This window comes from Geotrypetes seraphini, chromosome 8 (assembly GCF_902459505.1).
Source record: "Geotrypetes seraphini chromosome 8, aGeoSer1.1, whole genome shotgun sequence".
Lineage (NCBI taxonomy): Eukaryota > Metazoa > Chordata > Amphibia > Gymnophiona > Dermophiidae > Geotrypetes > Geotrypetes seraphini.
This window is the reverse complement of record NC_047091.1, coordinates 7,705,982-7,731,268: the sequence shown is the minus strand read 5'-3', so window position 1 is coordinate 7,731,268 and position 25,287 is coordinate 7,705,982. Positions and strand designations below refer to the sequence as shown.

Here is a 25,287-nt window from a genome sequence, read left to right as displayed (position 1 = left end):
TCGTACTCAAACCTTTGTAGGGCCACATTTTGGATTTGCAGGTACTTGAAGGGCTTCAGAAAAAAAGAATGACAAATTTTGCCTGAGGGTTAAAACTCTTTATAGTTTATAAATCTTTCCTTTTGGCTAAGTCTTAATAATCATATTGTCATTTATAGCTAAAGAGATATGTGATCGAGAAACTGTTTTTATTTACTTTTGTGATTATGATAAACATACCAAGGGCCTCAGAATAGTTCCTGGCGGGCCGCATGTGGCCTCCCCGGGCCGCGAGTTTGAGTGTCTCTGTTGTTCAAAATGATTTGTTTGCCCATTTGTATTATTTTGGTATTTAGATGTCTGTATAAACGGTAGCGTAGCGAGGGTGAGAGGTTTCCGGGACGTCCCTCCCCTGCCCTTGTCTCCATACCCCTGAGCTCCCCTGCCGTGCAGGTGCCCCCACCCTTCTCCCCTAGACCCTCCCTCTGATGTCACTTCCTATGTGTGGTACCCAGAAATGACGTTGGTGTGAGAGCCGACGCGATCGCTAGGAGCGTGTTGAAGTTGTTGCTAGATGTACGGGGGAAGGAAAGGGGGGCACGTGTGTGGCAAGAGGAGGGGGGTGCCTGCGGTGGACCGCCCCCCTCACTACGCCGCTGTGTATAATATCTCTTTCTTCTCTTTCAGGTTTTGCATATTGAGAGTCTCGTGTCTTACGGCGAAGCCCCCCACCGCCACCATTTTGGCCACTTCCTCTGAATTGCTTTGAGTCTCTTTTGTTGTATTTTTTTCATTGGCAGTTCCCGGCCACCAAAACTGAACACAGTACTCCCAAGTGTGGTCTCGCCAACAACGGACACAGGGGCAATAACGCCCCCTCCTCCTTTCTGCTGGTTATGCTTTCTCTAGGCAGGCTGGCGTCTTCCTGTCGTGCTACCGTGCAATGGCGTTGCGAGGGTGAGTGGCACCTCTCCCCCTCCCTCCCTCCTTTTTAATTTTCCAGGCCGCGAGCAACAGCGCGAACTTGCTGCCCGCGTCGTGTCGGCTATCTCTCTGGCATCGCTTCATAGGCACAGGGCCCAGACGTGATGTCAGAGAGGGGCGACACCGGCGTGGGCAGCGAGTTCTTTATGCTGCCCGCGCAGGGAAAATGAAAGAGGTACGAGGGAAGGCAAGGAACCCACATGTGTGGGGTCGGCGGAGAGGGTGACTGGTGCCTGTGCCCCTTACAAAGACCCCCCCCCCTTGGAAAAGGTCAAAATGGACAAAACTGGAAAAAGCACAAACAGCATCAAATCAGGTGCCATAGGCCAAAAGAGACTACGAGGAAAAAATAGCCAAGGAGGCAAAAAACTTCAAGCGTTCTTTCGATATAAGGGGAAACGACCCGCGAAGAAAGCGGTGGGGCTGTTGGATGACCATGGAATAAAGGGAGTACTAAAGGAGAACAAAGCCATCACCGACACACTGAACACATTTTTTGAGTCTGTTTACTGAAGAGAATATACACAACATACCGGAAGCCGACAGGCTATACCCGGGAAACGAAGATGGGAAACTGACAGGGTTGACGGTCAGTTTAGAAGAGGTATGCAGGCAGATTGATAGGCTTAAAAATGATAAATCCTCGGGACCAGATGGCATCCATCTGAGGGTAATCAAGGAGCTGAAAGGGGCTATAGCTGAACTGCTTCAACTAATAGCCAATCTGTCGATCAAATCGGGAAGGATTCTGGAAGACTGGAAGGTGGCGAATGTTACGCCGATCTTCAAGAAAGGTTAGAGGGTGATCCGGGAAACTACAGACCGGTAAGTCTGATCTCAGTACCGGGGAAAAGATGGTAGAGGTTCTGATAACGGACCGCATTATTGAGCATCTTGACCAGCCAGCATGGTTTCAGCAAAGATCATGCTTGACAAACTTGCTGCACTTCTTCGAGGGAGTAAACAGGCAGATAGACAAAGGCGACCTGGTTGACATTGTATATCTGCATTTTCAGAAGGCGTTCGTACAAGGTTCCGCATGAACGACTACTTTGAAAAATTGTGAGCCATTGAATCGAGGGTTGAAATATTCACGTGGATTAAAAACTGGCTGGTGGATAGGAAACAGGGGGTGGGAGGTAAATGGACAATACTCGGACTGGAAAAGCTGTCACCAGTGGAGTGCCTCAGGGTTCGGTGCTTGGGCCTGTGCTTTTCAACATATTTATAACGATCTGGAAATTGGCAAGACAAGTGAGGTTTTCAGACGATACTAAGTTATTCAGAGTAGTGAAGACGCAGTAGGACTGCGAAGATCTGCAATGTGACATAAACAACGCTCGAGAAATGGGCCGCGACATGGCAAATGAGGTTTAACCCTTTCAGGACCATAAGGGATCGTAGGCCAATTTTTTGTGGTTTTGACGACATTTTTATGGTAAAAAGGGCTTGCAGATGCCAAAAAATTGATTTTTTTTTGTGAAATATCATTATTTTTTTTAAAAAAAAATCACACTTCTGGCTTATGGACAGTGTGGCAAGTGAATCTTCTCGTCAATCTGGCAACGACGCTAATGAATGAATGTCGGAACCAGTTTGTTTACATAAAGGCAGTATCATATGGAATCCGTACATATCAATTTAGAACTGTAGACTATCCCAATCAAAATTTATAGGATTTTAAAGTTATGGGACAAATATGTCCCTTGGTCCTGAAAGGGTTAACGTGGATAAGTGTAAGGTGATGCATGTCGTAACAAAAATCATATACACAAATACAGGATGTCCGGGGCGGTAGTTGGAGAGACCCCCCAGGAAAGAGTCTTGGGAGTACTGGTCAACAAGTTGATGAAGCCGTCTGCGCAATGCGCAGTGGCGGCAAAAAAGGGTGAACAGAATGCTAGGAATGATTAAGAAGGAGATCATGAAGAGATCGGAGAAGGTTATCATGTCGCTGTACCAGGCTATGGTACGCCCTCACCTGGAATACTGTGTCCAGCACTGGTCGCCGTATATGAAGAAGGACACGGTACTACTTGAAAGGGTCCAGAGAAGAGCGGCTAAATGGTTAAGGGGGCTGGAGGAGTTGCCGTACAGCGAGAGATTAGAGAAACTGGGCCTCTTCTCCCTTGAAAAGAGGAGACTTAGAGGGGGACATGATTGAAACATTCAAGATACTGAAGGGAATAAACTTAGTAAAGAAAGCCAGGTTGTTCATCCTCTCCAAGGTAGGGAGAACGAGAGGGCACTCTCTAAAGTTAAAAGGGGATAGATTTCGTACAAACGTAAGGAAGTTCTTCTTCACCCAGAGAGTGGTAGAAAACTGGAACGTTCTTCCGGAGGCTGTTATAGAGGAAAACACCCTCCAGGAGATTCAAGTCAAAGTTAGACAAGTTCCTGCTGAACCAGAACGTACACAGGTAGGGCTAAGTCTCAGTTAGGGCGCTGGTCTTTGACCTAGGGGCTGCCGTGGGAGTGGACTTCTGGGCATGATGGACCTGTGCTCTGACCCAGCAGCGGCAATTCTATATGTTCTTGCACTCCCCTTACTACATAGAACATAGAAAGATGACGGCAGAAAAGGCATAGCCCATCAAGTCTGCCCCACTCTACTGACCCACCCCGATAAGTCTAGATGCTAGTGATTCGTGCTATGTAGGGATCCCACGTACATGTCCCATTTACTTTTAAAGTCAAGCACGCCGGTGGCCTCGACCACCTGCACCGGAAGCTTATTCCAGTGATCTACCACCCTTTCCGTGAAAAAATACTTCCTGGTGTCACTATTTAAAACTTTCCTCCTCTGAGTTTAAGCGGATGCCCTCTTGTGGTCGAGGGTCCCCCTGGGCAAGAGGAAGACATCTTCCACCTCGACCCGTCCTGTGATGTACAGTGGTGCCTCACACAACGAACTTAATTGGTTCCAGGAGCAAGTTTGTTATGTGAAACGTTCGTTATGTGAAACGCGTTTTCCCATAGGAATACATGTAAAAAAAAATAATTCGTTCTGCAGCATAAATATGCTAAGATGACATAAAAAAGATAAATTTTTTGTTATTATTTTTATTTAGATACATCTAAAAACATACATCTCCCTGTCCTTTTACTTCCACTATCTTCCTATCCCATCTCTATTCCCTTTTGTCCCTCTCCCATGATCAATCATCTCACCACCTCTCTCTGCCCTCACCCTCAGGGTTCAAGATTGCTTCCACTCTTTTTCCTGTTGTTCTCTCTGCCTGTCACCCTATGATTTAGCATCCCTTCTGCCCTTGTCCAATATTTCCCCTTCTCTCCCTCCCTCTCATCCCCTGCTCCAACATGTGCTTTCAGCGGCCTTCTCCCCCCTTAAGCGTCTTTTCTTCTCCACTCCACCTTTCCTCCCTCCCTGCCTCCACCTTTGTGGCGCTTTTGCACCCGACCGACAACAGAACAGGGCCGGTCGGACAAATCTCCCTGTCCTGTAGCCGCGAATCTAAATTACCTTCTTACAGCAGCTGGATTATTGAAGCTGCTGTAAGAGGTAATTTAGATTCGCGGCTACAGGGCAGGGAGGTTTGTCGGCCGGGCCTGTTGTCGGTCGATCGGGGGGACCTGACCAGCTGTGCACATTCTTCGGGGCGGACGCCCCTCCCCCCTCTTTCGTTCGCCATTGCCTTCTTCCTACCTGCCCATGCTGCAGCCGCACACAGCCGAACGGAAGTCTTCCTGATGTCAGCGCTGACGTCGGAGGAAGGGAGGGCTTTGCTTAAGCCTCCCTCCGACGTCAGCGCTGACATCGGGAAGATTTTCCGTTCGGCTGTGTGCTGCGACAGGGCAGGTAAGGAGAAGGAGACTACCCTCGCGGCTCGACCAACCCCGCTGCGATCCAACCCCCGCAGGAACCCCGGACTTCGTTGTGTGAAACGAAGTCCGTTGTACGAATCAAGACATAAAGGTTCGTTGTGCGCAGCGTTCGCTGTGCGAGGCGTTCGCTGTGCGAGGCACCACTGTATTTAAATGTCTCAATCATGTCCCCTCTCTCCCTGCGTTCCTCTAGAGTGTAGAGCCGCAGTCTGCTCAGTCTCTCTTCGTATGAGAGACCCTTGAACCCCAAGATCATCCTAGTGGCCATCCGCTGAACCGATTCGATTCTAATCACGTCTTTACGGTAATGTGGCCTCCAGAACTGCACACAGTACTCCAGATGAGGTCTCACCATGGTCCTTGTACAGCGGCATTATGACTTCTGGTTTCCGACTGACGAAACTTCTTTTGATACATCCCATCATTTGCCTTGCCTTGGATGTGGCCCTTCTCTACCCTGCTTGGCAGCCTTCAATGTCTGCACTGATGATTACTCCCAAATCTCGTTCTGCTGAGGTCGTGGCTAATGTTTCTCCATTTAGGGTGTAAGTTCTGCACGGATTTCTGCTACCGAGGTGCATGACCTTACATTTCATAGCATTGAAGCCTAGCTTGCCATGTCGATGGACCAGTTTTCCAATGTACGAAGGTCCTGTGTCATACTATCCTGTAAAAAGCTTTCACTTACTATGTTGCACAGTTTTGCATCGTCGGCGAATAACGTTGCTTTACCCTGTAGCCCTCGTGTCAAGTCCCTTATGAATATGTTAAAAAGGAGAGGACCCAGGACCGAGGCCCTGCGGCACTCCCGCTGGTCACCTCTGATGTTTCAGAAAGGGTACCATTGACCATCACCCTCTGAAGTCTACCACTCAGCCAATCAACGCCTTGACATCTTCAGACACGATTCCCCAAGGCCTCTTTCTGGCCTGTGCACAGCGGCCTCTCGCTTCCTCTCCAATGCATTTCTTCATATTAATGTTTTAACTGCCAGACATTCATCCCATGCTTCTAGTACAGTAGACCCCACACAAATTTGTGGTTTGCAATTCACATAATCAGTCATTCGCGGTATTTTCTGGCCACCTCTTCTGGTCAGAAAATATAGGGAATGACTGACCAGCCTTATGTACAGCCATCGATTCCTCCTCCTCTCCCCCGGTCAGCCAATCAGTCTTCTGCACAGCCATCGATTCCTCCTCCTCTCCCCCCGGTCAGCCAATCAGTCTTCTGCACAACCGTCGATTCCTCCTCTCCTCCCCGATCAGCCAATCGCCCTTCTGCACAGTTGTCGATTCTTCCTCCTCCTCTTCCCCCCAGTCAGCCAATCAGCCTTCTGCACAGCCGTCGATTCCTCCTCCTCTCCCCCCGTTCAGCCAATCAGCCTTCTGCACAGCCGTCGATTCCTCCTCTCCCCCGGTCACTAGACAATCGGTAAGTTTGTGTGCATCCCCCAGTAAATGTCTCATGTTTAGGGCAAACCTCCTTCAAAATGCTGAGTAACGATGTTCTCATGCGCACCTAATGTGATACACCTGCGTGTAATTTGAGCCAATTTAAGTGGGAGGATGTGGGGGGGGGGGTTCCTAATTTATTCCTCAGTCGGAATACACATTTTTGTGGATATCTTTTGTTTCATGAGTAAATCAAGGAAAAGTTTTGTTGTTTAGCTGCAATTACATCACTTTCTTTTCCAGAGATAAATAAAAAAAGATTTCACATCGATATGTGAACAATTCATAAGAAAGAACTGAATATTTCATGGGGAGGGGGGGTCCTAAGTTTGTCACACGACTGTGAATGTGTTTGGTATGATGGCCATAACCTGCACAGTGACATTGCAGCTCTGGTCACTGGATGGACCATTCTGTTGTTTATTGTGTATTGTCTGTGATGTGGCATCTTAATCTTATCAGCGGTCTCCTTCCTCTTCCTCCCACCCTTTATCCAATCATCTGCCAAAGGCCACTTCACTTCCTTGTTACTGGTTGAAATGTAGGGGGCTGCGGGGTTTTAGGAATGCATCCCGTCTTCTGTTCCCTGCTGTCTCTTTGCTTTGATTTCAGTCTCTTCTGGAGTTAAGGTTACTGGATGGCGCTTCTAGCAGTAGGGAAAGGCCGAGCTGGTTTGTTTTCCCTTCTATTCATAAGAAACAGGAATCATGGGGACTGGCTTAGCCACGCCCTGTAGACACGGAGCCAGCTGGAAGCTTGTTAGAATATGTTTGTGAATCCACGTGGTTTAGGAGAGGTGTGGGTTAGCTGCCTTTATCCTGGATTTTGTTATAAGGGGAAGAACTTGGCAGACTGACACTTAGCCTGGGGGATTGAATCACATCTTCCTGGCTTCTGCTAGCATTTTCCATGGGATAATGATACCACCTGTTGTAAAAATTCTCTGCGGAGTAGATAGCAATAGGGCTACTAAGACCCATTTTTAAGGTGTTGGGTATAACTGGACTTTCCATCTGGCACCTATGGTCTGTTTCTCCAACTTGGCAGAGTCCGATGGAAGTCCAGGTTCATAGACAATAACGCGTAAGATAAAGGCGCGCGCCGACAACTGAGCGCAAGACGGAGGCACGCGCCAAAGAAAAAGACTGTTTTTAGTGGCTGCGACGGGGGTTTTTGTTGGGGAGCCCCCCCCACTTTACTTAATACATATCACGGCGGCGTTGTGGGGGTTTGGGGGGGTTGTAACCCCCCCACATTTTAGTGAAAAACGTAACTTTTTCCCTAAAAAACAGGGAAAAAGTTAAATTTTCAGTAAAATGTGGGGGGTTACAACCCCCCAAACCCCCCACAACGCCCCCACAATGCAGCGCGATCTGTATTAAGTAAAGTGGGGGGGTTCCCCCCCACACCCCCCGTCCTAACCCCTAAAAACAGTCTTTTACTTCGGCACGCGCCTCCGCACTGCGCTCAGTTGTCTGCTCGCGCCTTTGTCCCGGCGCGCTTTTGACTTGACACCAGAAGTCCATATGGGGAGGCTTATGCCAGTGGTTCCCAACCCTGTCCTGGAGGACCCCCAGGCCAGTCGGGTTTTCAGGATAGACCTAATGAATATGCATGAGAGAGATCTGCATATAATGGAGGTGCCAGGAATGCAAATCTGCTCCATGCATATTCATTAGGGCTATCCTGAAAACCTGACTGGTTATGCCTTGAGGATTGGATTGAGAACTCTTACTCTAGACCAGGGGTGTCAAAGTCCCTCCTCGAGGGCCGCAATCCAGATGGGTTTTCAGGATTTCCCCAATGAATATGCATGAGATCTCTTTGCATGCACTGCTTTCATTGTATGCTAATAGATCTGAAAACCCGACTGGATTGCGGCCCTCGAGGATGGATTTCGACACCCCTGCTCTAGACCAGGGGTAGGTAACCTCAGTTCTTGAGGGCTGCAACTCATTCGGGTTTACAGGATTTCCTCAATGAATATACATATGAGATTTGCATAGGGTGACCAACTATTGGCCATGAATTTAAGGGAGATTTAGTCATGACAAATTTTTAGTGGTGCAGCATCAATCCAGCAAATGTTCATGCCTCATTCCACCAGTGCCTAAGAGCCAAACACATCAGTGATGTCACAATGGCTTCATTATCCTTGGCTCACATAAGAATCAGAGTATGACGCGGTGCGGATGGGCGGAGCTTACTCTCGCCGCTGCCCGCCCTCGCCAATCTCTGCCCTCCTTCCTCCGATCTCTGCCCTCCTTCCTCCTCCCGGCTACCTCTCAGCTTCCGCCGCTGCCTACTCCAACTCCACCGCGCGGCTTGTGTGCATTGCCGCATTTTTCACTGGGCAGTTTCGGCAGTGAATCTTGTTTAGCTTGGTGTATAATATATAAGAACATAAGCAGTGCCTCCGCCGGGTCAGACCATAGGTCCATCCTGCCCGGCAGTCCGCTCCCGCGGCGGCCCAAACAGGTCACGACCTGTCTGAATCACCAGAAGGGGCTCCCTTGCCTTAAACGTTAGGGAGGAGAACGTGACGGGAGCCAGGCTATGAAAACGCTTCTCTCCTGCTGCCTTAAACCGGCAAGACTGGATTGGGGTGTTTTTTTTTTGTTTTGTTTTTTTTTTGTACTTCACTTTGGCTCTTGATGGGTGGGGTTGGTTTTCTTTTGGTTTTTCTCATACATTCCCTGGCATTTCATTTTGGTTTGGATATTTCTAGTTAGAAAAAAACAGGTGAACACCTGGGCCTGCAGGAGGAATAGGCAGGCAGGTGCCTGAGTGAAGGTGATGCACACTAGAGAATGACACGGTGACAAAATTCATCACCGTTCCCGTCCCCGCGGATAACCGTGGGAAACCATCTTCATGTCATTCTTTAAGGAGAGAGGGAAGAATCAGAGTATGAATGGCCACAACCACTGACCCGCAAGCTTTGCTTTGAAGAATGCTGGTGTAGAAGGACTGAGGTTGAAATAGACACTACAGAATGACAGTCTCTGGTATCCAGAGCAGATATTGTGATGTCATAATGCCTCATTCCACCAGTGCCTAAGAGCCAATCACATCAGTGATGTCACAATGGCTTCATTATCCTTGGCTCCCATAAGAATCAGAGTATGAATGGCCACAACCACTGACCCGCAAGCTTTGCTTTGAAGAATGCTGGTGTAGAAGGACTGAGGTTGAAACAGACACTACAGAATGACAGTCTCTGGTATCCAGAGCAGATATTGTGATGTCATAATGCCTCATTCCACCAGTGCCTAAGAGCCAATCACATCAGTGATGTCACAATGGCTTCATTATCATTGGCTCCCATAAGAATCAGAGTATGAATGGCCACAACCACTGACCCGCAAGCTTTGCTTTGAAGAATGCTGGTGTAGAAGGACCGAGGCTGAAACAGACACTGAAGAATGACAGTCTCTGGTATCCAGAGCAGATATTGTGATGTCATAATGCCTCATTCCACCAGTGCCTAAGAGCCAATCACATCAGTGATGTCACAATGGCTTCATTATCCTTGGCTCACATAAGAATCAGAGTATGAATGGCCACAACCACTGCCCCGCAAGCTTTGCTTTGAAGAATGCTGGTGTAGAAGGACTGAGGTTGAAATAGACACTACAGAATGACAGTCTCTGGTATCCAGAGCAGATATTGTGATGTCATAATGCCTCATTCCACCAGTGCCTAAGAGCCAATCACATCAGTGATGTCACAATGGCTTCATTATCCTTGGCTCCCATAAGAATCAGAGTATGAATGGCCACAACCACTGACCCGCAAGCTTTGCTTTGAAGAATGCTGGTGTAGAAGGACTGAGGTTGAAACAGACACTACAGAATGACAGTCTCTGGTATCCAGAGCAGATATTGTGATGTCATAATGCCTCATTCCACCAGTGCCTAAGAGCCAATCACATCAGTGATGTCACAATGGCTTCATTATCATTGGCTCCCATAAGAATCAGAGTATGAATGGCCACAACCACTGACCCGCAAGCTTTGCTTTGAAGAATGCTGGTGTAGAAGGACTGAGGTTGAAACAGGACACTACAGAATGACAGTCTCTGGTATCCAGAGCAGATATTGTGATGTCATAATGCCTCATTCCACCAGTGCCTAAGAGCCAATCGCATCAGTGATGTCACAATGGCTTCATTATCCTTGGCTCCCATAAGAATCAGAGTATGAATGGCCACAACCACTGACCCGCAAGCTTTGCTCTGAAGAATGCTGGTGTAGAAGGACTGAGGTTGAAACAGACACTACAGAATGACAGTCTCTGGTATCCAGAGCAGATATTGTGATGTCATAATGCCTCATTCCACCAGTGCCTAAGAGCCAATCACATCAGTGATGTCACAATGGCTTCATTATCCTTGGCTCACATAAGAATCAGAGTATAATTGGGCACAACCACTGACCCGCAAGCTTTGCTTTGAAGAATGCTGGTGTAGAAGGACCGAGGTTGAAACAGACACTACAGAATGACAGTCTCTGGTATCCAGAGCAGATATTGTGATGTCATAATGCCTCATTCCACCAGTGCCTAAGAGCCCATCACATCAGTGATGTCACAATGGCTTCATTATCCTTGGCTCCCATAAGAATCAGAGTATGAATGGCCACAACCACTGACCCGCAAGCTTTGCTCTGAAGAATGCTGGTGTAGAAGGACCGAGGTTGAAATAGACACTAGAAAATGACATGGGATTATTTCTCGCGGTTATCCGCGGGAACGGGAACGGTGACGAATTTTGTCACCGTGTCATTCTCTAATGCACACCTTCAGGAAAAATGGGGTGGGGGAAGGGTCCATTTATGGGGACAAAATATCTTGAGCAATCGGGGGCTGATTCTATAAAGGACGCCTTATGTTAGGTGCCTAACTTAATTGGCAAAATACCCTTAATAGCCTCACTAATTGGGGGAAAAAAATGTAATTGGGTAGTAGGCGCCTGTCGCCGAAGTGGGTGTTTCTAGGGGCAGAGCATGACTTGGGCACTGCTAAGCCTGATTCTGCAAAAATTCGTGCGCCTGAAATGTAGGCCTTTAAAACCCTGGTCTACATTTCAGGCGCCTAAGTTTTTACACGCAGCTGGCGCCGTTTTTTCTAGGCACTGGCTGATTTAGGTGCCATTTATAAAATCAGCCCCTCGGAGAGAGTGTGTGTTGGGGGGAATGGGGGTACACTATGGGAGCAGTTCTATAAAGAGCATGAAAGTAGACCCCAAGATGGCAGGATTTCAAGTGCTAATTCTATAATGGCATCTGGGCACCTGGATTGTTCTAGAATAGTAGCGTAAACCAGTGTGTACGTGCTAGTGAATGATATGGGGACAGATTTGCCCCCGTCCCCACAGGAACTCAATTTCCCCACCCCGTCCCCATGGGATTTGTTGCTTTCTCTGTCCCTGCCCCATTCCTGCAAACTCTGCCTTAACCACACAAGCCTCGAACACTTATGATTTGAAAGTGTTTGAGGCTTGTGCAGATGAGGATGGAGCTTAGGCATTGGTGGAATGAGGCATTATGACATCACAATCTGAGCTCTAGAATGTTGCCACTTATGACTTTAAAGGGTTTGAGGCTTGTGCAGATGAGGACGGAGCTTAGGCATTGGTGGAATGAGGCATTATGACATCACAATCTGAGCTCTAGAATGTTGCCACTTATGACTTTAAAGGGTTTGAGGCTTGTGCAGATGAGGACGGAGCTTAGGCATTGGTGGAATGAGGCATTATGACATCACAATCTGAGCTCTAGAATGTTGCTGCTTAGGATTTGAAAGTGTTTGAGGCTTGTGCAGATGAGGATGGAGCTTAGGCATTGGTGGAATGAGGCATTATGACATCACAATCTGAGCTCTAGAATGTTGCCACTTATGACTTTAAAGGGTTTGAGGCTTGTGCAGATGAGGACGGAGCTTAGGCATTGGTGGATTGAGGCATTATGACATCACAATCTGAGCTCTAGAATGTTGCTGCTTAGGATTTGAAAGTGTTTGAGGCTTGTGCAGATGAGGATGGAGCTTAGGCATTGGTGGAATGAGGCATTATGACATCACAATCTGAGCTCTAGAATGTTGCTACTTATGATTTTAAAGGGTTTGAGGCTTGTGCAGATGAGGACAGAGCTTGCAGGAATGGGGCAGGGACAGGAAAAGAACTCGCGGGGATGGGAATATAAGTTCCCGCGGGAACGGGGAAAAATTTGTCCCCGTATCATTCTCTACTACGTGCCAACATTTAAGCATGTCCACTTTTACTACTAATCATTTCTATAGTGCTGCTAGACATACGCAGCGCTTGGAGAAGGCCAAGCGTACATCATTCCTTGTGTTTTTTTAATTAAGCCCTCCAATTTAGATTCTACTGGCAACCAAAATGAAGAATACACCTCTCAGTCCCCCTCATTTGTCCAGGAAGCTTATCTGTATATGTTACTTCTAAGGAATAGGGCCAGGATCCAAATGAGATAATTAGAAACATGAAAGAAATATGCAAGGAACAAAGAGGTTTTATGACTGACCTGTGGGTCAATAAGTTCACGAATGTGAATGTTATCCTATTGGTTCAATGCTACGAGCAATTCTATAAACACTGACCCCCTCAAACCACATAGCTGGACTCCACGTCTTCTGCTTCAGGGCCACGTCCAAGTGGAAATGCAGATGTGTGATCTGAATGTGTTCAGTTAACATTGCAAATGACAGGAGATAAATAAAATTATTTTTCCTACCTTTGTTGTCTGGTGATTTCATGAGTCTCTGGTTGCACTTCCTTCTGACTGTGCATCCAATATTTCTTTCTTTCTGCCTCCTGCACGCTTCCTCTACTTCAGACCCCATTCCCTTCCTCAACCAACATCTCTCTTTCTGTCCTTTCATGAGCCAACTTTTCTTCCTCTCTCCTCCATCCCTATTGGCAATATGTCTCCCTCTCTCTCTCTATGTCCATCTGTCTTGGGAGATCCAATCATCTCTCCCACCCCCTCTACTGCCACATCCAACATTTCTCCCTCTCTCATCCCCCGGATCATGTGCAGCATTATTCACCACTGCCCACCAGTCCCATGCCCATTTCTTCGTCTATCACCCCTGTCCAGCACAAAGCCACATCTCTCCCTCCATCACTATGTCCAACATTTCTCCCCCTTGCATCCCCTTCAATCTGTCCCTCTGTTCCTTCTCCAACACCATATCCAACATTTCTCTCTCTCATCATTTTATTCCCCATGCATCTCTACCTCACTCCTCTCTCTCTATGTCCAATTTTTTTTTCTTCCTTTCCCCATGTACACCATCTCTCACTCACACACTCATGCCCACCAATTCTTCCTTTCTATTCCCTCCCTTCCTTCTGTGTCTAATATTTCACGTCCCTTCTCGTCCTTCTGTGTCGAGTTCGTGCTCCCTCCCTGCCATCCAGCTTTGTCTCAAAATTAAGTTGCACGCCAGGGATCCCTGCAGGCCCCGCCCGCACTCCCCCCTCCCCTGAAGCCGACCCGTCCACAGAAGCCACAGGCACCGCCAGAGACCCCTGCCTGCCCCGCCCTCTGCTAAAGCCAATGCCAGGGATCCCTCCCTGCCTGCCTGTTTGCTGGCTCGCTGCACCACCCCCCACCCCCAAAGCCGACTCTGTTACTCGCTCCATCCTCCCCCATCAGCAACTCCGTGCAGGGACGGTGCATGCAGCGATTCACACGCTGCACGTGGCTGGCCCACAAGCCTTCACTCTGACGTCAGAGAGAAGGTTCTGGGTCAGCTACGCAGCGTGTGAGTCGTTGCCTATATCCCTGCATGGAGCTGCTGGGGGAGGAGGGAGCGAGTCCGGCTCCAATGAAGTAACAGGGTCGGCTTCGGGGGTGGAAGTAGGGTGCAGTGGGCCGGCAGACAGGGAGGGAGGGAGGTAGTCAGGGAGGGATCCCCATGCAGCGGCTTCAGCAGCGGGTGGGTAGGAAGGGAACCTCAGCACTGGCCAAGCCGCGTACCCCCAAGGGTACGCGTACCCCGTGTTGAGAAACACTGTCTTAGAGAATCTGTCCCTATATTTGGATAGTAATTAGAAGGCAATATTTAGCTAATGATCAGTGCTGGAACTTGAGGCCAAATATTTTGCAGTCCTGATATATATGGACAGTGGGGGCTAATTCTACCGTCCAGATAAGTTCCTGGATTGCCTTGGTTCCATCCCAGCACCGTCCGCATAATACTGAGACAAGTGCTAGAGAATATACCCTTCTGACTGTCTTGGTAGTCCTGTCAAAAGCTTGTCACTTTCAAATTAAAAAAACTCGAACCAATTGATTTGTTTTTCTGTAATTTTTTTTTACACCACACCCCTGTCTTGGGGGGGGGGGGGCGGAGAGTGTCTGTGAAATAACAGGAAACTGTGGGGTAGGGGGAAACTTGCCCTATGCTGTAGCTGTTTTTTGAATGAAGTCTTTGTTTTCCCAAGACCTAAATTCATTCAAAACCATATCTGAACTCTTTAAAAGCTGAGCCTAGATGAAAACCACTGAGGTAAACTGAGCCCAGTTGAAGGCGAAGGGTTGGTTACCTTTGAAAGCTCATCATAAAATGCATCGAGTTAGTCCAATAAAAAAAGCTACGACCTTATTTCCTTTGGCTTTGGTTTTATTTCTCTATACAGCCTCGGCACCCTGAGGTTGTGGGTTCAGATCCACGTTGCTCCTTGTGACCCTGGGCAAGTCACTTACCGGTCATCGCCTATTCGATAGATTGTGAGCCCACCCAGGACAAACAGAGAAGGCTATTCCGAGCTGCCCCGGGAGAACGATCTAGAATACGGATTAACACGGCCACCACACCATTTCAGTTAAAAGGGGAGTGAAGGGATGGCTGAGAAATGCACAGGAGATGAGATTTCCCTTCCCTGCTGTCGGTTCAGCTCTATTAAAAGAGACCCAAACTGAAGTCCATGTTCTGTCCTTCGGTTTTAAATTGTAATCGGGCCACCGCTCTGTGGCATTCTCCTTCCGTGGCTGCATTGGACCCATTGCTCGGCCTTTTTGACTGGTAAAGGCTGTGTGGGGCGGGGAAGCTGAGAATGTCAGGTTGGCCTTTGTTTCCCTCTGAATGCTTCTTTCTGTTTCACATGAGTTTGCCAGCTGTCGTGTGGCTAATCCTGCCCCCCCCTCCCCCTCAGATGAGTTGGAGTGGGCTGCTTGTCGCCTTGGCATTCAGCCCCACACAGAGGATTGTCCCAGAGTCCCCTTTTGTCTGTTCCCGCTATCTCCACAGTATCCGGGCACGTGGAGACACACCCGCACATGTTCATTTCAAGGGTGGTGGGGGTGGGGAGAAGCGATGGGCGCATTTGCTGTCCATCGTCCACACTTTGTTTTAAAATACTTGTTTCTCTCTCCTGATTGTTCAGTGCTGCCAGCCCTGCTGCATGCGCAGTGGCTGGACTTAAGTGCTGAGAGAGGCCCCCCTACTCAAAATATCATCACCCACCCGCCCATTTTGAACATCTTGGCGTAAATAAAGAGCCAGGTCTGCTTCCGATTTCCTGCCAATGTTGTAAAGATATCACAAAACTGTGTGGTATTGTTCCATGTGCTGCACGGCCCCTAGGTCTCTGCCTCTTTCTTTTCACCAGGATCCTGGCTGGTTCTGCTTAAGCCTATTGAGTCATGACTGGGATTGCGGTATAGAACATTTATTATTACTACTGTTAATTATTTCTATAGTGCTACTATGCGAATACAGTGCTCTACAGAGTCACAAAGAAGACTGTCCCTGCCCCAAAGAGCTTACAATCTAAACAGCCAAGACAGACAAACAGTATGTCATGGATACAGTTATGGGAAATGGTTACACTTCCCCCTCCCCATTCGCGGTTTTGGCACTCGCAATTTCACATAATCGTGATTTGTTTTTTTGTTTTTTTTGTTTTTGGGGGGGGGGGGAAACACCATAATTTTGCCTTCCCCCTGGCATCCCGACTTTACCTGGTGGTCTAGCGGGCTTTCGGGGCAGGAGCGAACTTCCTAAGCTCCTGCCCCGTGTAGATCGCCATTAGGAAATAGCTGCCGTGAGCTCCCGTCGTAGCCTCGAGAGACTACGGGAACTCACGGCAGTCATTTCCTATTGGTTATCTACACGGGGCAGGAGCGTAGGAAGTTTGCTCCTGCCCCGAAAGCCCGCTAGTGCACCAGGTAAAGTCGGGATGCCAGGGGGAAGGCAAAAAGATATTCGCTGTTTTTCTTAATTCGCGGTCCGGCTCTGCCCCTATCCCCCGCGAATAACGAGGGAGATGTGTAATCTGCTGGCTGGGTTGAAGGGCAGAGGGGAGTACAGGACAATCGAGCTATTGTGACATCACTGATGAGGCTGGCTCTTATTGGTGGAATGAGGCATTATGACATCACAATCTCAGCTCTGCTTCCCAAAGATTGAAACTCTTCACACTACTACTACTATGAATTATTTCTATAGCGCTACCAGACGTACGAAGCGTTGTACAGAGTCACAAAGGAGACAGTCCCTGCTCAAAGGAGCTTAAAATCGAAACCAGTGTCTCGCAAACTTAGCGAAGCCACAGCACACTAAATGTGGTGCTCAAGGGCATCCGGCAGTGCAATGACGTATGCATGTGTGATGTCATCACGATCTCTGCGCCTGCGCGAAGGCCCTCCAGATGAGCCGCCAGTGGGGGATGCCGTTGGGGGAGAGGCGCTGACGCTGGCTGACTTGCTTACAGGATGTGCCTCTCGCTGCAAGAGGCATGTCTGTAGGCAGTCAACCGGCGCCTCTCCTCCTTGGCGTCTCGCGGCATGACAGGTGGGAGACATGAGGGGGGGGGGGTAGCAATGGGGAGAAAATAGTTGCTGAACCCGGGATTTGGGGTAAAATTTTGTTTAAACCCTCTCCTGTGGTCCTAGTGCATTGTTTGTGTATTTGAGATTGAAAGCGTAACGTGCCAATCTGTCTGTCGGGTTGCGAGTCCAAGCGGAAATGCAGATGTGTGATCTGAATGGGTTCAGGTAACATAGCAAATGACAGCAGAGACCTGTGTGGTCCATCCAGTCTGCCCGGTGTCAGGTCAAAAGTGCGCCGGGACAAAGGCGCGCCCAGACAATTGAGCGCAGCGCGGAGGTGCGCGCCACTCAAAATTACTGTTTTTAGGGCTCCGACGGTGGGGTGTGGGGGAGAACCCCCCCACTTTACTTAGTAGACATCACGCCGCTTTGTGGGGGTGTTGTGGGGGGTTTGGGAGGTTGTAACCCCCCACATTTTACTGAAAACTTCACTTTTTCCCTGTTTTTAGGGAAAAAGTTAAGTTTACAGTAAAATGTGGAGGGTTACAACCCCCCAAACCCCCCATAACGCCGGCGCGATGTCTATTAAGTAAAGTGGGGGGGGTTCCCCAACAAAACCCCACGTCGGAGCCCCTAAAAACTGTAATTTTGAGCAGCGCGCGCCTCCGCGCTGCGCTCAATTGTCTGGGCGCGCCTTTGTCTTTGGCGCCGTTGTCTATGAACCAGTCTGCCCAACCTTCATTCTCAAGCCAACAAACCAGTAATTCTACATTTTACTTGCTAAGTTTCAGTATAAGAACGCCTGCCCCCTCCCCCCACTGAGATAGGTACGATCTGCACTCAGTCGATTTGAACATGGTATTAAATACTTAAAATTTGCTCTTGATCCTTTTTGCCGCATATGGGACGGAGACCGTAGAAGTCTGTCCAACATCGGCTGCACCACCTCGCACTGCCCCGTGGCTGGAGCTGCCATAACAGCTAACTCCAGCTCCCCCCCCCCCAGTCTATCTTGCGATATACGAGGCGCAGACCGTAGAAGTCCGTCTGGCGTCATCTTTTTTCCTGCCGCTGGGCTTCTGTCTAAGCGCCACACCTGCGCATCATAACTGAAGATGTGGTTTGTGTCCAGCAGAGAGGACGTAAAAACTGTTGAAGGGAAAATACTCTGTGGATCGTTTTGAGCCTGTGGAAATCCAGTTTTATGACTAAGACAGTTGCTGTGTCTCTTCAAGACCCTGTCTCCAAATATCCTCTCTTCCCAGCATGCCTGGCTGGTAGATTGAGAGAGGGTAGGGGGAGGATATAGCTTAGCCACCTGTTCTAACCTCTGGAGCCACATGTCACTGACAGATGCTTTGCGTGGGGGTGGGAGACAAGTATCAAGCTTGTGCCCTCCCCTGGGCTCTTGGTTCCCACCTGAATCAAGAGGGCAAGTTGGAACAGATGCACAGTTTCAAAAGGAGCCTTTCCCTGGCCCTGTTACCTCTTGGCTGGTGTGTTAAGGATCCTGCACTGTGCACGCTGCAGTCAATCAGGCCTGGCCTTAATCAGAAGCTGACTCCATGTCATGTTGGACGGGCTTTCGTCCCATGGCTTTCCTGGAAATTGTACGTCATATTTCCAGAAGTAAAGGAAGAACGCAATGGAGGCAAACCCGGTGTGGCTTGAGTACCATCTGCTAACGTTGGCTTAAGGACGCTGGGAAAATTGGCAACCCTGGCTCGTGTCTGTTTTCTCCCGGTGGCTTATAAATGCCCACAGCATTGGCCATGCTTCGGAGGGCGTTGGAGTAGGTGGGCATTAACAGCTCACAAAGCCCAGCGCTGAAACATGTTTGTGGGCTAAGGGGACCTTGTGCGGAAGCCTGGACGGTCCCTGCAGCCTGGGCCTGCCTGCAATTAACCCCCATCATACTGATAAGTCACTTAAACTGGTTGCAAGCGCTTAGTCTGGTTGAAAGCAACTATCACGAGTATATAACCAGACATGAATCTTATAAGTGAAGAATATCGCCATCTGTTCATTAGAAATCGTTAGCGATTATGACTCGATGAGCCATCGGAAGCGGCACTCCAACGTGTATAAACACGAAAGTAATACGGAGTTTTGATCAGGGCTGTGGAGTCGGTAGATAAATGTTCCGACTCCGACTCCTCAGTTTTTTGTACTTCAGACTCCGACTCCGACTCCACAGCCCTGGTTTTGATTCCGCTCCGCTTCCTCCATCGGCTTGCAATTATCTCCGTCTCCTATTTTAAAGACATTTTAAGTTTATATCTTAATTTAGACAAACTTTTTCTTTAATGTCTAACCTCGGCCAGAGATTTAACTTGTGCCGAACGATTCAATAGCGCCGCCATCGGCGCGCACGTTTCGCCTGCTGTTCATGGCTTCAGGGTCGTCTTTAACGCTAGGAATCGTAACATGGTGGGCGTATGCCCTCTGCGCAGAGCAAATTGCGAGCTCGCAATTTATACACACTGGCGTGCCGCTTCCGATGGCTCGCTGATTCCTGATCTCTTCACGATTTCTAATGAATGGGTGGCGATATTCTTCACTTATAAGATTCATTTGAACTTTATATGTCTGGCTATGTTCTTGTGATAAGTTGCAGTTAACCCCTGGCACGCTGCCATGTTTTAGGGTGGGGTGGGGGGAGTTGGGGAGAGGGATTGAGGGCTAGCTGTGTGTGTCGGGTCCCTGTCTGTTTGGGGGGGGGGTGTCAGCCTTGTTAGAGTTGCTGCGCTGGAGCTATGAGAGAAAGGGAGGGTGGTGCCATCTCTTCCCCTGTTTCCGTCGCCTCTTTTGGCCTACGAGAACCTACAGCTGCTTGGGTTGTTAACCTGATAGGAAGGAGACGTTTAAAAACAGGCAGAAAATGGATTCATAGCTTCTCGTCTTTAACTGCGTCCACTGTTGGGCATCGAGGTCAAGGCTGAAAGTACAGCTGAAAGAAGGTTTGGCTGGCAGGTGTATGGATAATTGTTTTTGGGTTTTTTTTGGGGGGGGGATTTAGTGTGAAAAAAAATGTAGGGGTCAATTTAAGTGTGTGTTAAGTGGGCAGGGGAGGCTCCTGCTTGCCAAAATCAGGCTGTGCCGGGCAGCTGCCAGTGTTCAGAAGCTTTTAACTGGGCATTGCTGGTGCCTGTATAGCTAAGTGCCCAAAGAGGACTGGCCAAGGTCTTATGCTTGGCTGCTTGAATATTCAAGTGCAAGAACTGAGTATCAGCTGGCACCTGCTTAATTCTGGGTAATGGCCTGAATATCGGGGGGGGGGGGGGGTCACCCTCCCCTCCCCTCCCCTCCACTCTGTCCTCCTGACTTGGCCACCCTCCCTCTTCCCCGGCCTACTTTAGAGTTCCTGGAATAGGCCAGGCACAAAATAGCAATTGTGATCCCCTAGTGGTAGCACTATAAGACCGTTGCTAGAGGTTGTAGCCAAAGTTTTGCTCCTGCCCAACCCACCTGAGGGTCCCTGGTGGTTTGTGAGGGGTGGCTAGGCCAAGCACAAAATGGCAGCTGCGACCGCCCCCCAGTGGTAGTTCTGTGAGATTACCACTAGAGGTTGTGGCCAGAACTGGCAGGCACAAGGGAGGCTTTGTCTGTCCGCCCTACTCACTTGGCTCAGTGCTTCTCAACTTTTTCCCGGAAGCACACTTAGGCAGTCAGGTTTTCAGGATTATTACAATGAATATGCATGAGAGAGATTTTCTGATAAAGAGTCTCTGCAGTGTGCGTGTGTTTCTCATGCATATTTATTGACTGGGTAGGTGTGCTTCCAGGAGAGGGTTGAGACCCACCAGCCCAGGACTAGCTGAAGGGTCTGTGGTTGACCCAACTACTACCGCAATGTGGTATCTCTCCTTCTCTCTTGCTGGGTCAGGTGACACCCTGAGGGTAAAGAGCGCATAAATCCCAGGCCAGTATTTATCCTTCTTGAAGTTTGAAAGTAGGCCAGACTGGGATTTTGGTGCCTTTTTATCACCTGGGTCAGGGCCTCACCTGGTCCATAGGTAGAGCTGGCCCTGCGGGGACCTTAAGATAGGCACAGGCAAGGGGGGCTGCCTTGGTGGGGGTGCCAGCACCTCTCCTCCTCTCTGTCCACTTTTCCTTGTCGCCCGCTCGCCGTCACTTCTTTGCTGGCGGTCGGTGTGTGAATTGATAAAAGTGTTTGAACTGAAACGAGTACGGCAAATCGGCTCCTTTATTTTAACTGCATAACCCACAATCTCTTTCCTTTCGTCTTAAGGCCAAACGGAAACTGGACTTAGAGGGGACGGACCTGCAGCATGTGACCGGCTTTCGGACACCGAAAGGGAAGGGGAAGCCAGCGTGCAAGATCCCCAGCCCCCGAAGTAAGTGGTGAAGGAAAGGCAGTTACACTCTCTCTTTAGAGCAGGGAGGTGTCAAACTCAGGCCCGCGGCTCAAATCTGGTCCGCAGTGTAATTATATTTGGCTCGCGAGAAAATACCCAACGTCTACTAGAGCTGGTCCGCCGATAGACGGTGTTTTCACCCAATCGGCTCACGTCCCCGTTAGACACGTCATCACGTTTGACGCTTTTACAGGTTCAGGTTCCCGCGGCGTTCTCCAGCTCTCTTCACAGTCTCGCATTGCTTTTTTTTTGGTAAATATTGCTTTTTTTTCCATCATTTTTTCTTCTTTTGAATCCCTTGTTGTATGTAGTCTTTTGATCATGTTCTAATTTGGGCGTTTTGTTTTCTGGTACTCATTCTTTTCCGATGCTAGTGTTTTCCCGTATTCCTATTCGTTTTCTCTGCTTCACGTAATGGTTTTTATTGTGATTATATTTTTACTCTTTTTCAAACTTATGGTATTTTATTTCGTCCCTTTTTGGTTTTAGTCCCTGTGTAGCTTTTCCATTTTAAATTTGGCTCAGCTATTTTGCATCAATCATGGGCTATTTGTGCCTTGCGTTAAAGTTTTTTTAAACATATCATTTTTTAAAAATATATTGTTTTTTTAAACATGTGGAGGGGCATAATCAAAAAAACCGTCTAAGTCCCTTTTTGGCCTAAGTCCTTAAACGTTCAAAGCAGAAGCAGGGAAAGTGTCCATAACCAAACCAAACGTCCTTGTTTTGATTATGGCCTTCCTCTGCCTAAACGTCCAATCACCACTACGTCTAAAAGTACACCCACACCACGTCTACACTTTTTAACCATAATGAAACAAAAAAACGCCTAAGCCCCAAACGTCCAATAGAAGGACTTTTAGGCGCAGGAGGAGCCAGGCCTTCGCCTAAAAGCTGGATTCTGTAACTGGTGTCTGTCAAAAACAACACTGGTTATAGAATCCCCCCCCAACGATCCAGGCAGGAGGGTGCCCAAGCCCTCCTGCCATGTCGAACCACCAACCCCCCCCCCCCCGGACAACATCGGGGCAAGAGGGAGCCCAAGCCCTCTTGCCCCGGCGATCGAGCCATCCCCGACTCGATTTGGCCAGGAGGGAGTCCAAACCCTCCTGGTCCCAGCGACCCCCCCCCCCTCCGATACAATGGGCCAGGAGAGAGGTCAGGCTCTCCTGGCCCATGCCGACCCCTGATTCGAGTGGGCCAGGAGAGAGCCCTGGCTCTCCTGGCCCCGGCGATCCCCCGACTGGATTGGGCCAGGAGGGAGCCCAAGCCACCCTAGCCCCGGCAACCCCCCTACCCCCCACCCCCCACTACAATATGGGCAGGAGGGATCCTAGGCCTTCCTGCCCTCGACGCAACCCCCTTCCCACAAACGACCGACCCCCCCTGGCCGACCCCACGACCACCCCACCCTCACCCCCCTTCCCCGTACCTTTTTTAAAGTTGGTCCGGACAGACGGGTGCCAAACCCGTCCATCCGGCAGGCAGCTGACGCCAGAATGGGGCCGGATTGGCCCAGCCGTCCCAAAGCCTCCCACAGGTGGGGCCTAAGGCGCCTGGGCCAATCAGGGCTTTGGGACGGGGCGGGGCTTTGGGACGGCTGGGCCAATCCGGCCCCATTCTGGCGTCGGCTGCCTGCCGGACAGATGGGTTTGGCACCCATCTGTCCGGCCAACTTTAAAAAAGGTACGGTGAAGGGGGGTGGGGGTGGGGTGGTCGTTGTGGGAGGGGGGTTGCGTCGAGGGCAGGAGGGTGGATAGGGGTTCGCCGGGGCCAGGGGGGGCTTGGGCTCCCTCCTGGCCCAATCCAGTCAAGGGGGTTCGCCGGGGTCAGGAGAGCCTGGGCTCTCTCCTGGCCCACTCGAGTCGGGGGTCGCCGCGGGCCAGGAGAGCTTGGGCTCTCTCCTGGTCCAATGTTAATTGTGAGGGGGGGTGATGGATCGCGGCAGGAGAGATATCTCATCTCCCCTACCGCGATGCCATCACTCCTCTACCGGAACTGCCGCGACCCGCGGCAGGAGAGATAGGGCATCTCTCCTGCCGCGGGTCACAGCAGTTCGGGTAAAGGAGTGATGACATCTCGGTAGGGGAGATAAGGCATCTCTCCTGCCGCGATGGTTGCGATGGGTAGGTTGCCGGGCCGCTGAACTGATGGCACCAGCGGCCATCAGCTCAGCGGCCCCTTTTTCGGCACTTAGACCTGGTTTGACTACGTCTAAGTCAATAAGGTCTAAGTGCCGACTAGGCAACCTGTAAATGTTTTGGTTATACCTGTTCTACGCCTAGGTGTAGGTCGGCCCACCTCCCGCCCACTGTCCGCCCTTTCCCCTCCTCTAAACACGCCTCTTTTCTCTCTGTGCGTTTAGAGGCAGGGGAAAGGCCTAAGCTGTTTTTAGATACATCTAAAACCCAGCTTTGGTTATGGGTACTTGGACGATCAGGCTTTTTGATCATCCAAGTAGCCATTTAGGACAGATTTTAGACTTTTTTTTTTCATTATTAACTCCATTGTCTACAGCTTCCTTTTGGAGTTGTGCAATTAGTATTATCTTATTATTTTTTTATTAAAAGTTTGCTGAGAAGGAAAAACTTCCTCAATTCTAGACATATTTTTCAATAAATATCCAGGTTGGCCCGCGACTTTGTCCAAGATTTTAATTTTGGCCCTCTGTATATTTGAGTTTGATACCCCTGCTTTAGAGCAGTGGTTCCCAACCCTGTCCTGGAGGACCACCAGGCCGGTCGGTTTTTCAGGATAGCCTTAATGAATATGCATGAGAGAGATCGCCATATAATGGAGGTGCCAGGCATGCAAATCTGCTCCATGCATATTCATGAGGGCGATCCTGAAAACCCGACTGGCCTGGTGGTCATCCAGGACAGGGTTGGGAACCACTGCTATAGAGCATTAGAATTTGAGACGCACTAAAGTGGTTGGCAACCAAAATCCCCAGGTGTCTGTACCCCTCCTTGATGTGTGTCTGTTCCAGGTGCCTCTCCGTGAACGGTCAGACCTCCGTTGCAGTGCATGTGGCGGTGAGTGGCAGAGACTGCCAAAACTCATTTCTTCTGTGCTTTTATGGAAGATGTGAGCCTGTCTCTTTTCCTTTTCAGCCCCCCGATCCCCCGGGGAGAAGACTCGATACGACACCTCTCTGGGGTTGCTCACCAAGAAGTTCATCCATTTGCTGAGCGAATCGGAGGACGGGGTGCTGGACTTGAACCACGCTGCTGAGGTCCTGGAGGTTCAGAAACGCCGGATATACGATATCACCAATGTCCTGGAAGGGATTCAGCTCATTCGGAAGAAGTCCAAAAACAACATACAGTGGATGTGAGTCTCGTGCTCCGATAATTTAAAAAAAAAAAAAAAAAATCGAATCCTTGTACAGTTTCTTCCCTAGTAATAATAATAATTTTATTTTTGTATACCGCCATACCCAGGGAGTTCTAGGCGGTTCACAGCAGTTAGATGCAGTACAAACAGTGTAGTTGGAATTGAAGAACATAACAAAGCAATCGTAGAGTCAAACAAGTTATACGTCTACAATTTAAGTGAAGGAAAAAAAGGTACATACACGCCAATAGGAGGGAGCAACAATCTTAAAAGAATGGGAAGTGATAGTGATGGAGAACGTTAAGGATTTGGTCTGTTTAAAAGTTGAGTTTTAATCTGTTTTCTAAAATTGAGATAAGAAGAGGCATCGAGCACAATTTGGGCAAGCCATGAGTTTAGTTTGGCCGCTTGAAAAGAGAAGGTCCTTTCGAAGAATCTTTTAAGATGACACGATTTCAGTGAGGGAAAAGCGAACAGGTTTATTCTGCGGGAGCTCTTATTGTTGTA

At 49.2% G+C, this 25,287-nt stretch overlaps 1 protein-coding gene across 1 annotated transcript in view; it reads left to right on the top strand.

Annotated features, from left to right (window-relative positions):
• Positions 1–25,287, top strand: part of LOC117364824 (transcription factor E2F2-like) — a 58,068-nt gene that overhangs the window by 18,182 nt on the left and 14,599 nt on the right. Inside the window, exons 2-3 of the mRNA XM_033954475.1 lie at positions 21,304–21,423; positions 24,558–24,777. Coding sequence (XP_033810366.1) covers positions 21,304–21,423; positions 24,558–24,777 — 340 coding nt within the window. The remainder of the gene's footprint in view (positions 1–21,303; positions 21,424–24,557; positions 24,778–25,287) is intronic.